We start from the raw sequence: 14,699 nt of genomic DNA on the forward strand, positions 1-14,699 counted from the left end.
CTTCAATGTATCCCAGCTCAACTAGCACAAAATAATGTGCATGGTTCCCATCCCACATGTCCTACAGCAACCTTGTTAGGAACAGTAAAGTTCAGAGAAGGAGAGCAAGTCAGTCCAAAGTCTGCTGGTGAATTTTATGACTAAGTGTATGTAGATGGTGACAGAGATTGAACCAGAACTTCCTTATCATAATTTGATATTTGAAGCCAAAGATGCAGACAAGCATTCTTCCGCCAAGAGCAGAATGATCCACTTGGAAATTATCTGTAGAGGAACAAATGTTGGTGGGTGTGATTAAACAACTGTGGGCAGGGGAAGAGCTAAATATGGGGCTGTCATTTCCTTTCTCTCTTTCTGATTCTGCTTTCCCACCCTTATTTCTCTTTCTAGCAAAATGCCTGCTAGGACAGTTTTCCCAGCATTGCTCCAGAACAGTTGTGTCCTCCTGACCCCTTCCTAATGTTTAACATGAAAACTCTCATCACCTTGGTTTTTCTAGCTGAGGATAACAGGTTTTGTAGTCCAAATAGCTCATGGGCCCAAGATGGAGGAGAAGAAGAAGATGATCTAACCTTATGCATCAGAGGGTCACAGTTAGTGTGTTTGTGGACACTTTTGAGGGATGAGGGTGAAGAAAAATGAGGTTCTGGGAAAGGGTTTCTCCTTTCTAAAGTCTTTGAAATGGAGATGCACAGAATCAAATCCAGAATCAAATCCTTTGCTGATAAAGAGTACCGTGTGTGTGTGTGTGCGTGCCTTCAAGTCAGTGTTGACTCCTGGCAACTGCCTAGACAAGTCTTAGCAGTTTTCTTGGCAAGATTTCAGAAGTGGTTTGCCATTACCTGCTTCCTAGGGCTGAGAGAGAGGGACTGGCCCAAGATCACCCAGATGGCTTTGTGCCTAAGATGGGACTAGAACTCATGGTCCCCTGGTTTCTAATTTGGTGCCTTCACAACCACCACCACCACATTTCTCTAAAGAGTACCTTAGCCTTCCCTTTTTAGTCTGCAGCTAGGCACTTTATCTGTTGCCCACCTGCCTGTCTAAACCTGGGTCTTCTTTGGGTCTTGGTTGCATCCTGTCCATCCTTCTATCAGAGAGATTCTCCTCCTGCTCAGCCCTCCTTTGATAGGGCAGCTGCTATGGTTTTGCTTTCTTTGAATCTGCTCCAGGTCACCGAAACGCGGACAGGCCCGCTGGGCTGTAACAGTTATGACAATCTGGACTCTGTGAGTTCTGTCCTTCTGCAAAGCACGGAGAGCAAACTCCATCTCCAAGGTAAGGGAAGAAGGGAAAGAAACACTCAACTGCCTAGACATCGTGGCAGTTGTTTGTCATTGCTGTTTTCTCTCTGCTCTGTTCCATCTCTATCATTTCCAAATTGTTTTAAGGAACTGAATCCAGGTGAGATGCGGGAGGCATAAATTGTGGGTTACATCCCCTTGCTGGCATAACTCTTGCACTCTAGTTTGAATTTATTTACAGCTGAATCTTGCCTCTAAGTCATTGCTCTATTCTTATTTAACAGAAAAAGAAAGGAGTGAAATTTAGAATGGCACAACAGCTCCTTTGCCTTCTTCTCCCAAGTTAATGCTTTCTTTGCAAACTTCTCCCAGACATATATAGCCACAATCTTCCTGTGGGACAAGGCTGTGAAGTAGTCACAGATGTGCATGTGGAATCCAATCTTTCTTGATTTTTCTCTGCTTGCCTGGGTTTTTTTTGCGGGGGGGGGGGCTTTACTTGCTTTCCTTGGACATCTGATTATATTATCAAATCACTGGCTTGGGATAATGCATGAGAAACAATGGCCGTCATATTTTATGCCGTTTCTGGACAGAAAGTCAAACACCCCCAACTTTTTTTGGACCATGAAGGCAAAACCGTTCAAATCAGTGAGAGGAATTAAACTGTTATCTAAAATTGGGTGTGTGTCTGCATGTGAGTGCAGAGTACTGTTCCTTCCTCCCACCTTCCAAAGGCTTTCCAATTGAAAATAATGGATGTTGGTGAGTTGGGTGACATTGCTGTTTTCCCACCACGATGGCTGACAACAGGTTAGATGTGGTTGGCAAACTGATCACAGAAGACTGAAGTTGTGATCCATTACCTGCAGCCCTGTAAATAATTACTAATGAGGAAGTTACACAGCAGCTGGGAAGGCAAAGGTTTCTACTAATTATTCTGAGATGCACCTTCTAGATGGTGGAGTGAGTAGAAAAACAAAGAAGGTAAAAGCATGCTTTTAAAGGTCACTGGTAATGAGAAGACTTGTTTTTCCCTCTCTCCAGCTGAGAAGCTTCCATCATTTTTGTCTATATCCTTTTGACTGATATGGAGTCACACTATTGGTTGATTTCAATTTCGACTCCCGTTCTGAACATTGCCCTTTCAGAAGGATCTGGGCAAACCGAAGCAGGTTCAGAGAAGAAGAAACTAAGTTGTGCATGAGATTAAGGGAGCTGGGTATGTTTAGCTTGAGGAAAGCTGGTGAGAGAGAGGGTTTAGGAGAACATTCTTCAAGTACCAGAAAGGGTATCACATAGAATTCCTCACTGTAAAATTGTTTGACAAGGAACCGGTTACCAAGGGAGATGAGGAGGAGGAGTTCAAGCAGAGGCTGAGCATCCATCTGTCATGGAGACTTGATTTTGGATTCTTGCACTGAGCTGGAGACTGGACTAGTTCACCTCAAGTTCCTGTTCCAACTTTAGACTGTGGTGATAACCTGGCTAGCTTCACCCTCAAGTTCCCAGATTCCAACCCTGATGACCCTTAAGTCTGTGTGTAAGAGGCTGGTCCTTGAAGAAGACTTTGAACCAAAATGCATTAGGGTGCCTTCTTCAAATGGTTGAGTGCAGCTTTTGGTCACCATTACAACCTTCTCATTTTACATCCCCGCAGTATAATGTCCAAGAACACAAATGGTAAGATGGACAAAGATGCCGTCACTTTACTTTTCAAGTTCTCCAAATTATGTTGCTCCCTCCAGATAAATCCCCCCAAACAGGTTATGCCCCCATGTCCTTTTTTCCTTCTGTGACCCAAATACCATTTCCATTGATCGGGGTGCACTGCCATATTTTCTTTGCTGAAAATTAGGTCAAAGGAAGAAAGATGATTCCCAAGCCAGGGACAGAGAGTTCTAATTCTTCTGATGGGCATCCTTTAAAGACAGTGACGACTTTTTTCTTAATTCCAAGTTGCCATGGATGATGCTATAAATGGAACTTGTCACCAAGGATTCTGCTATACATTCGCATCTTTATAAGTGATCTCCCTCTTTGTGATTCTAACCTCCTACAAGCTAGAAAACCATCACCTCCCCATCAATCAAATGTTTTCCTCAATAGACATTTTATGTTCTGTAGCTACATGTCGTGCTTGTTCAGCTATCAACAGATTCTACTTACCTTCTACTACTTTGTCCCCCCATCCCGCACACACACTCACACCCAAGAGATGAGATTTCTCCTTTGTCTTTCTTTCTAAAAATTCCTTGAACTTACATACTTTGGGGTTAACATGAGCAGGCTGATGTTCCTCTTCCTAGAGGCATTCACAAATGGAGTTCTTCGTTAGAAGGAGTATTTTTTTTTTTAAAGATTCATTTACATTCTCACTCATCCTCCAAAGAGATCAAACAAACACATATGGCACTCTGAGAGTTTAGATTAGGTGGAATAATAACTCCTCAGTTGCCAATACTGTCATGAAGCCAAATCGAAAGGAGGGCAATATTTCTTTTCTCATTCTAAGTAAGTGAAGAAGAGAAGAATCATACCCAGCATGAACATCGTCCTATTTTTGATAAGCAAGTTGAAACTGTGTAGCAATTCACAGCTGTTTGTTTACGGCCTGCCAATGGGGCAGTAAAGTGAAGTGGGGCATTGTCAATCAGCTCTGAATGGTTAAACTCTTCCTCCAGTTATTAATAAACCCCTTCCTTCAGATAAGATCTCAACTTCTGTATGAGACTGTGACTTTCCTCTCAGCTTTGCATGACTTGGTTGTTCCCTTCTGCTCCAGTGATGTTTGTCAAGTGAAATCAGGAGGAATTGCGGTTCTACAAATGGAGGAGCAATTAGTGATGCTACGGTTTTAGGCAGCTTTATCAGCCACTCTGGAATCTAGGCCTGCATCTGGCTGAGTGAGACACGCTCACAAATGTTTCAGGGATCCTTCAGAAGGCTGTGTTTTCTGCCCTTCTTGCTTGCCATCCTTGGGTACCCACTGGAAGCTGATCAGCTTTGACAAGCCGAGCTTCCCAAATGTGGGGAAACAGCTGCAGAGACACTATGTGCCTCAGGCTGCCCACTGGAAACGGCCGACTTGAACAGAAACCTGGATTGCTGAATGATTGCATGCAAGCCAGTTGTGCAAACCACTGATGTCCACTTCGCTTTTGAAAGAAGGGAAGTTTGCTTCTTGCAGTGACTTTGCAAATGTTCTTTTCCATTTGGCTTCTGGGACACGTGAAGTGCCAAAATGGCCACTGGATGGAAGCGCTAAAAGTCTGCGGATTGATAAACTGTGTTCTCACAATACCTTTAACCAGAACAGAGAAAGACCTCACCAGTGCATCCAGACAATGAGCCCTGTTTGATTAGTACTTCATTAGAGCTTTCTGGGTGTGTGGTTTAGCGTGTTATGTCAACTCTGCCTGTTGGATTCTCTATGGTTCAATATTATTGTGCAAACATCAAAAGTAGGTCAGTTTTCCCGTAACACAGGTTGAGCATGATATGCAAAACCAGCCATGGTGACTATGCTGGAGAAGTCAGGGGAGAATCTCTCCTTGCCCTATTTTGATTTCCCTTTCTCCCTTCTTTGTTTCTCCCCTTTAGGTCTCCAGGTCATCTTTCCTCAGTATTTACAAGAGAAATTTGTGCAGTCAGCATTGAGTTATATCATGTGCAATGGAGAAGGAGAATATATCTGCCGAGACAGCCAGTGTGGATGTCAGTGTGCTGAAGAATTCCCCCAGTGCAATTGTCCCATCACTGACATCCAGATAATGGAATATACGTTGGCCAACATGGCCAAATCTTGGACAGAGGCCTACAAAGATCTAGAGAATTCAGGTAATGGCGGGAGAAGGACAAGGGTGTTTTAGTGGCATTACACAGGAAGTGGCTTTATACCCAATCAAGTCAGCCTTGTGTCATCACCTGTGGTGATTCTTCCAACTGGAGATCCTGGGCATTGAGCCTTGGACTTTCTGCATGGGATGTGGGTAGTAAACTCTGGTTCCTTCTCAAGAATACTCATATACACAATATTCTAGGGTGGGAAGAAAGAGTATCTACAATTTCTCCCACCAAATGATCCATTCTTGGATTTGTATTTATATCCATTGGTTTGTGCACATGTATTTCCTAGATGAATTTAAGTCCTTCATGAAGAAACTACCTAATAACCATTTCCTGACCATTGGGAGCATCCATCAGCACTGGGGAAATGACTGGGACCTTCAGAACCGCTATAAGCTCTTGCAGAGTTCGATGGAGGCCCAGCGCCAGAAGATCCAACGCACTGCCCGTAAACTTTTTGGCCTCAGCATCCGTTGCCGACACAATCCTAACCATCAGCTGCCTAGAGAAAGGTATTGGTCCTCTGTTTTTAGCTGGCGTGTGTGTGTATGTGTATGATGTGCATTGTGCATGTTACATCAATGGTCTGTTTGACCCAGGGGTGACTCTATTGGGACAACATCTCTTAGTTGGGCTAATGAGAGTCCAACGTTGTCTACTAGTGTCCCTGGGAGAAGAACCTTCCATTTTAATACTGCAGTCTCAAGATTTATTCATACGTGGGTTTCTTTGAGCTCATTTTAATTTTGCTTAGGTGTGGGAAGCCAGGAAGGCTGTAAAGCCTCTAGAGAGATGATGATACAAAGAAAGACAACTTGCACCCATACCCAATCCATGAGATTTTATCATGTTTATTTTTTCCTTTGGGAAGAAAGAGAGAAAAAAAAGATGCTACTATTTCCCCTAATACTGAATGAAAGTAATTGGAGGATAAGTGCAATAAAATATTAACCACTACAGGAAGTTACGGGTGGCGCAGTGTGGTTTAGAAATATAGATTATTCTCAGGTGATTCATCAAGTAAGGAAGATGTCCCAAAATGTTGGGCTGTAAAAGGAAGGGCGAAATATTGCACTTCACATTTTTTTATTGCCAGAGTTCTCTGAAGCATACTCATCTTCCATTTTGTGCTAAAAGAACCTGATGTTAGCACAGAAGATATATATAAAGCTGCCAAGAGTTGTAATGGCTACATGTGGGTGGAATCATATTTTTGATCCATCACTTAGGGATTAAGAGCCTAGAAACTGTGCCTGGTGTTTCTCCAGCCAAGTGTGTTCCTCCAAAGCTTTTAGATAAATAAGTAATTTGCATTTTGTTCTGATTAAAGGAAGAAGGAAAAAACAACCAGTGAAGGAGAATCCCCATCTCCAGTGAGCTCTGTCAAATGTAGATGGGACAATATTCAGGCCAGTAGCTGAGTTTTTCAAGGTCTGGTGTGTCTCAGTAGTTCAAGTCAACACCATCAAGCATACGAGTATTGTCCCTTATGTTTGGCATACTGTAGTTTTAACAAATGAGACTCTGGGTGTGTGGGCACATGTCTATTCACTGAATAGAAAGAGAACAGGAAAAAAAAAGAGATGTTCTGCCTGGTGAACCTCCATCTGTATGGTGGAACCTCCATCTGTATGGTATTTGGAAGGGAGATACTGGTGGGAGAGTATACAGGAATAGAAAGAATGAAGCTGACTTGATAGAGAACTCCTCTGTGAAGAGCTAAGCTAATGGGTTGACAAGAGATGGTGAAGGAAGATTGGGTAGGAATGCAGGAACTGCCTTTTATTGAGTCACAGCCTTAAGTTCAACCAGCCTAGTATGGTTGACACTGATTGACAGTTCTCCAGGAAGAATGGGCAGCCTTTGAAGTTGTAGAGCAGGTGTTGGCTTAGGCTCTAGTTCTTAAAACAGAACCTAGGACTTTCTGTGGGCCACACAGGTGTTTTACCATAAAGTGACAGCTCTTCCCATGTAGACTGAGAGCCACTTTGGTGTAGTGGTTAAGGTGCTGGTCTAGAAACCAGGAGGCCATGAGTTCTGCTCCTCCTTTAGGAATGGGAGCCAGTCGGATGACAGACAAGCTTAACACTAAACAATCTTAGCAAGTTCTGTGAATGCATCTACTAGATTTTTACTGACCTGGTTCAGTGTATGGTGAGAATACAGCCTAGGCGAAAGCAAATAATCTAGGGCTATCCAGGCAGGGAGATCGGGCTGAAGAAGGCTAAGGGTTAAGTTCTAACGATCAAAGATTGATTGGCAAGTCTGTGGGGTTTTCTCCCCCAGAAATGCAGAGCAAATTTTGCAAGCCAGTTCCCAGTGCACCCCTCCCTCATCTTTGCTACCCATCTGGCACAAGGTTACCAAATATTCCTTGCACCAAATTAGACCCAAGGAAGCTTCATCCCAGGCAATTCTGGGTGTCTGAATGCCCTGGACAGAGACAGCAACATTTAATAATGTACGACAGCCTTCAAAAAGATAGAGTGGTTATATTAACAGCATGAGATTTTCTGTCCCATTCACAAAGGTCTAATAGAAATAGCATGTTCTATATTCAATTATGGCCTAAAGCAACACACTGACACTCAACTACCCTTTACGGAAATGAAGGCGAAGATAAAGGAAAGCTGAAAGAGAAACTTGCATTCAGCCAATGTTAATGGCTCGGAAAGGCACGAGTTCCTTTTTTTAAAAAAAATCTTTCTCTTTTCACTCTTATTTGCTTCTGCCTTTTTTTTTTTTTTTTGCACATCTAGAATTTTGTTTGCAAAACAAGCCCTGTCAATGCATTAATTAAAAACAAAACCAGAGGTGACTCAAATGGAAAAGGGAAGCAAGCTGCAGATTCATTTCTGTTTTTGCTGGTTTTGTAATTTCTGCATGGGGAGCGTTGCATGATTTACAAGGCCTTGGGCTAAGCAATTGACTGGAGGAAGCAATAGATTGAAGGGGCTGGCCTATATATATATATATTTTTAAAAAAAAATAATTTTTTTTAGGGAAGCACGGGCAGCTGTTGCAAACAGGAAAAGCTGAGAAATGGCAGGATGAGATGTTAGCCCAAAGTTCAGATCAGATCTAATAAGCCAGCAGGGTTGGAAATAATTCCCAAATTCACCTAGGAGCATAGAATAAGACTTTGGAGACCCTCAGGAAGGCAATGTAGATGTTTGGTGTGTTGTGAAGCTGCTCAGCTTTTTGCATGTTTTATCAGAAGAAGGCTGGAAACTTCCATGCCCACCATTCGCCTAGGTGGGTGACACCTTTAGGTCAGCAATGTGCAAAAGAAAAATCCCAGATAAAAATTACAATTTTGCATGTGAGAGAAGCATTAAAGAAGGAGTTAATGCATCAGTTTAACTGGCCATTGCTGATCTTCCAAAGGGACTGTCAGGAAAGCCAAAGACAGTAGCCTAGAATGGAAGATCAAAAAGCATTTCAAGAGAAGGCCGTGGTAACCATTTCTTCATTGTTGCTAAGAAAACTATATGGCGCTATGATCTTCATGGAATTATCAGAAGTGGAGCTTGATTTATGGGTGGTGATCTGAGAAACTTATAATGGGAGAGGTGGTTTTGCAGAAACTCATGCTTTTAGTTGATTATAAGGTGTGTAACTAAGCTGGGGAAACTGCTCTGGTGTTAACACAGCTGTTGAGTTTTCTCCAGAGTACTTAGAGATGTAAGTTTGTGGACTGTAAGAGACAACTTATTATAGTCTATGATTTCTCAATTGTAGGACGATACAGCAGTGGCTATCTCGAGTCCAGTCTTTGCTCTACTGCAATGAGAATGGGTTCTGGGGGACCTTTCTGGAGAGTCAACGGAGCTGTGTCTGCCATGGCAGCACCAGCCTGTGCCAGCGGCCAATCCCGTGCATCATTGGAGGCAACAACAGCTGTGCCATGTGTAGCTTGGCCAACATCTCCCTCTGTGGCTCATGCAACAAGGGCTACCGCCTCTCTCGGGGTCGCTGCGAGCCCCAGAACGTGGACTCTGAGCGCAGTGAGCAGTTCATCAGCTTTGAGACCGATTTGGACTTCCAGGACCTGGAGCTGAAGTACCTCCTGCAAAAGATGGATTCCCGCTTGTATGTCCACACTACTTTCATCAGCAATGAGATCCGCCTGGACACTTTCTTTGACCCTAGGTGGCGCAGGCGCATGTCCCTTACCTTAAAGAGCAACAAGAACCGGATGGACTTCATCCACATGGTCATTGGGATCTCCATGCGTATCTGCCAGATGCGCAACAGTAGCCTGGACCCCATGTTCTTTGTCTATGTCAACCCTTTCAGCGGGAGCCACTCAGAAGGTTGGAACATGCCGTTTGGAGAGTTTGGCTACCCACGTTGGGAGAAAATCCGCCTGCAGAACAGCCAGTGCTACAACTGGACTCTCTTGCTGGGAAACCGGTGGAAAACGTTTTTTGAGACCGTCCACATCTACCTACGCAGCCGGACTCGGTTGCCCTCCTTGATGCGCAACGAGACTGGTCAAGGGCCTGTGGACCTTTCTGATCCGAACAAGCGCCAGTTCTACATCAAAATTTCAGACATTCAGGTGTTTGGATACAGCTTACGCTTCAACGCTGATCTGTTGCGCAGTGCTGTGCAACAAGTCAACCAGTCCTACACGCAAGGTGGGCAGTTCTACTCCTCTTCCTCTGTCATGTTACTGATGTTGGATATACGGGACCGAATCAACAGATTGGCACCTCCAGTAGCCCCTGGAAAACCCCAGCTGGATCTCTTCTCTTGTATGCTCAAACACCGTCTGAAACTGACCAACACTGAGATCATCCGTGTGAACCACGCGCTGGATTTGTACAACACTGAGATCCTTAAACAGTCAGATCAGATGACAGCCAAACTCTGCTAACCCCAATTTTATGTACTTATGTATACAAACTAATCCTTTTGCTGTAAACATACACACACACAAACAAAGGAAAACAACCAACGTTTAAAAAAAAAAAGAGGAAAAAGATTTAAGCAAAAATATGAAAAAAAATGTAAAATGTAATTAATATACAGAAGAGTGGGAGGGGAGAGAGGAAGGTCATCGTTCATTGGGAAAGGAAAAGAAATTTGTTGGAACAGCCATGTAAACGAGATGAGCATATTTTGTTGCTCCTGTAATCACAAAAAAGAGACCAGGATGTGAATTTCCGTAAGGTTATCGCTCAGTAGGATTTTGAAGCAGCAGAGACGGGTGGGGAAAAGACGTTCTTTTGAGATCTCTTGTATGTAATTGTAAAGATTTCAGCTATGCAGGTGCCAAATAGAAGACGATAAAGGGAAAGAGTGTGGAAGAGAGAAAATTCTGTGTACATGTACAAAGAATTGCCATTTCTCCTGGTGGGGGTTAATGGCCAAAGATAAAAGATATTTCTTTTGTGAAGTGTTATAGCAGTTTTATTCTGAATCATTTTTCTGCCATCCTGAGATGAAGCTGTTGTCCTGACATGAAGGGGGCAAATTGTGACCATGTTGCTAGACTGTGCAATAATCTGTTTAAAAAGAAGGAGAATTTGAATTAGGGCTATGTGCAGATTAGATCTGGAGGTGGTACTATCGAGTTTCCAAACTGAGTTGACTTTCTGAATCAAATCGATTCAGTATAAATTGTCTCATGGAATTGGCTGCTTCTGAATTGGTCCTTCAATTTGATGGCCTTTTTCACATGCACGGGAAGGCCTGACTTTCCCAATCGGATTGATTTAATTTGATGACTAGATCTGAAAATGCAGATTGAATTGATACGGAAGCAAACTGAAGCAAACTGTGTGTTTGCATTAGTTCTCCTGGTTTCCCATTTCTCCACAGCGTTGGGTATAAGCTGAGTTCAATCACTTTCCCATGAATGATTTTCCATCAGTTGAAATATGGAGGATCTATTTTCACCTCGGTGATATGATCCTAAATATGTATGGAAGTAAAACTCATTGGATTTGTGGGCTAAGGGACCATAGATGACAGACATGCAGTTAAAACCAGCCCCAGGGATGGCCGTAACAAACCATGATATCAGAATGACAACACGTACCCAAAGAGGCAATCATGTGAATGCCTCAATTTTGTCCTAGTCTAATGTGATTTCATAAATGATGGCATCGTGAAGATGTCATGCTTTGATTCCCCCTGCCTCCCATAGAAGCCTATGACTTACACATGTCTATTTTTATTCATTGAGAATGACGCCCCAGCAAGCAGCATAAGAGTTTCTCATTGATGCCAGGTGTGTGTGCTTCCTGGTAGATGATGGTGCCTGAAGTAATGGACATGGTCAACAGTGAGGTGATGGCATTATCTAAACACCCTTATCAGCGCTCTTTCTTTATAGAGCATTAATGTGTCGGTCTAGTGTTACAGATGCTTGACAAGGACCTATGCAATCTTTGCAGCAATATGGAAGCAAATATACCATTTCTACCTTTGCTTTTATCCACTGATTTCCTAGGCATCATATCAAACCTACGTCCACATCCCCATCTGGAAACCTTCTCCCACGTTGCTTTGCTTCTGTGTTTTGTTGGATCCAGAGAAACTTTCCCTTCCGTGGCCTTACAACTTGCATGATCCTTGTTCTTATCTTTCTGGTAGCTCCCCTGTAGACTGGAGGACATCTCCATAATCCTACATAACTCACATCATGGGTGGGGGTACTTTGCAGAGTGAATTATGTTGCCAAGCACCCATATGAGCTAGCACTTTCTTCCACTCTTGCTACACATGACTGCTCAACAATCCTCATAAGTATCTATTTGACCAACCATCAACAAGCGCATTCTCCAGGTGGCCAAGAATGAGCAAATACTGATTTTGATGAGTGTGAATGCTCAGAAAAGAAGAGTGTGTTCTAAATCAGGCTTACAGAAAAAAAAAATCTGTCTTCTGTTTCTTGTTTTATTTGATTTATCTCCATTTTAAAGGAGCCATCAGCTACCTCTTAACACTATGCAGTGGATAAAAACCCCTGAAAGCACATGCTGAAATCATTTTGTGGGCTGCAGTGGGGCATCATAGAAAGGGAATTAAAACAGAGACTCCTTAGAGCCATTATTCATTTTTATTCACCTTTAAGCTTGCTGAGTTTTTAAAGAGAATTATGTAGAAACACATACAGGTGACTATAAAAACACTGAAGCAATAAGAAACATTTTAGATTCCCAAATCATAGCAGGAAAGTTTGACTCAAGATCACGATCTGTTATTGAAAGATTTCCAGTCTTTAAAGAATAGAAAAAGAAAGTTGGATCTCAATGGTTTAGCAAAACTAGACCAGATAAGGAATTTATTGGCTTTTCAGTCTTTAGTCAGGTTGCCTAACATTGGATAACACACAACTTCAGGCTTCCTAAAAATTATTCAGCATGATGGGCTTGCATAGGAAAGTGAAGATGGGCTGGAGAAATCCAGATAACCACTACAAAGTAGCAAACGCCTTCTTGATCCTCTAGATGTTTGCAAACCAAATCTAGCAGCCCCAAGGCCAAGTGATATGGTGCCAGCTGTACAATATATACTGGTTGGCTGGCGGTGGGATTATGAGAAATGAAGTCCAACCCACATTTAGTCTACAAGTACCCCATCCTTGACAGCCAATGCAAGAGATCACTGCTTCATGTCAGATCTCTCAAAAAGTATATAGCTTTCTTCCATTCTGCCTGGCTCTGCCCATCCATCCATCCATCCATCCATCCATCCATCCATCCATCCATCCGCCAACTATCTACCTACCTTCCTACATCAATCCACTACAGGACGATGCCTTGTTCATTGAAGATCATGGTCCATGAACTACTACCATGGTCTAGTGCAAGTTGATAGATTGATGTTTTTTGACTTCCCAGACTGAGAGAGAGTGACTGGCTTGAAGTCATCCAGCTGGCTTCCATGGCTAAGCGAGACCTAGAACCTGGGTCTGCCCCGTCTTAGTTCACCACCTTAAACACTACACCACACTGGGGTGAATTCTCTCTCTCTGATTCAATTACTGTCTAGTTGGCTACGTGCAGGAGCAACTTATTAGTATGTTGATGCTAAAGCAGCCATGTTGAATGCCCACTTGGAGAAGGCCTGAGAGTGATGTCTGAGGTTACCATGGAAATGAGAGGAGCTCTTTAATTAGCTGCTACATGAAATGCTGGGAAGGACCCCGGTCCCTATAGAGGGGAGTTGGGGGCTCTAGCAACTGTAGTTCTTTCTCATCAGTTTCTTCTCGAATTTTGCTGAAAACGACAGCAGCATTCACACTAGTTGCTTAACCAGACTGCTGAAGAGGAGGAGATGACTTTTCGTTCGGTGTAGAAATCCACCCAGATCATCAAAGCAGATCCAGGTTAAAGGTCCTGCAGAGGGAAACCACACATTTAATGTCGGGTGGGAAAAACACCTCTGATCCAAATCAGTAGAGCTCATCAAGAAGGTAGCTAAATCCCATGGGAAACTGGTTGTCACCAGGAGAATGGATCCTACATGCAAAGGATTTTCACAAGGTCTCAGCTAGATGGGCAGCTTGTCCATCTGCCAACTCATTCATGTTAGCAAACCTCAAACAAGTGAAACACATGGAGTCCTTGGGGTTCTCTGAGCTTGGTTGTTTTCTTGCAAACGTTTCATTACCTGACTAGGTAACACCTTCAGTGCTACAGGGAAACACCTCTCCCAGTCCCAAGAAAACAGAGCAAAGACGATTAACGATGCCTGAAAGAACTGCTCTGTGCATATCTGCTTTTCCCAGTGCTATCCAACACATGTGCAAGGTAAGCAGCTCAAACTATCCTCTCCACATTCTGGGCTCAGGAGCCCATGGTTCTCCACATTAATGGAGATGAGAGAAGAACACCCGTGGCAACTCCCAGCTCACCCGGACATTGTACCCAAAGGCTCACCAATGCATCCAGACCCAATATAGCTACAGCTGTCTGCCTGGAAATTAAACCCAGCAGTTCCTGAATACAGATCTTCCAGGTTCAGTTGTAAAGACTACCTTGGCCTCAAGGTGACAGCCACCACCAAGAGCTGCCAGTTGGCTTGGTGCCCTTCTAATTGATGATGCAAAGGCAAAAGCCTGTGGCATTTGCATTAAGGGTCCATAACTTGAAGGGGCTTTCTGCAGATAGGGCGGAAGAGCAAACACATAGCACTGACAAGCAACCACCTTGGATGGGCAAGGGACATAGTTTTCAGTCCAGATCTGTACTTCTTTCTTAGAAGCGCTCACCTCTCACCTCCAGTTTACTCACTGTTTTCTTATGTGGGACTTATCTTTGGAATCAGGGCCTTACTACAAACACGTCAGCCAGCTTTCCATGAACATTCTCACCTGGAATTCAGCCTTCTTGGTCAGCTTATCTTGGGGGATCTGGAGGGCTGGGGAGCTAGGGGCATCTTAAACTGGGGGGATTTATGCCACATGTCTATTTCAAGCCCAAATGCAAATTGCACTGAGCACGAGAGATTGTGTTGACCAAACCTCATTCTCTTCAAATAATGCATCTGGCTCCAGCTAGAGGTGTGCAGATGTCTCAGCCTCTACCTGAAGCACACATTGGAGGGATGAAGGGCTAACGGTTTGCAGGACATCTGGAAAAAAGAGCT

At 43.4% G+C, this 14,699-nt stretch overlaps 1 protein-coding gene across 1 annotated transcript in view; it reads left to right on the top strand.

The window, feature by feature from the left end:
• Positions 1–10,402, top strand: part of BRINP1 (BMP/retinoic acid inducible neural specific 1) — a 35,138-nt gene extending 24,736 nt beyond the window's left edge. Inside the window, exons 4-7 of the mRNA XM_007423833.3 lie at positions 1,173–1,278; positions 4,848–5,084; positions 5,383–5,605; positions 8,835–10,402. Coding sequence (XP_007423895.1) covers positions 1,173–1,278; positions 4,848–5,084; positions 5,383–5,605; positions 8,835–9,975 — 1,707 coding nt within the window. The 3' untranslated portion in view covers positions 9,976–10,402. The remainder of the gene's footprint in view (positions 1–1,172; positions 1,279–4,847; positions 5,085–5,382; positions 5,606–8,834) is intronic.
• Positions 10,403–14,699: the final 4,297 nt, after the last annotated feature.

This window comes from Python bivittatus, unplaced genomic scaffold, assembly GCF_059951505.1.
Source record: "Python bivittatus isolate LINGU-HERP-01145 unplaced genomic scaffold, Pbiv_v1 ctg000160_np1212, whole genome shotgun sequence".
NCBI lineage: Eukaryota > Metazoa > Chordata > Lepidosauria > Squamata > Pythonidae > Python > Python bivittatus.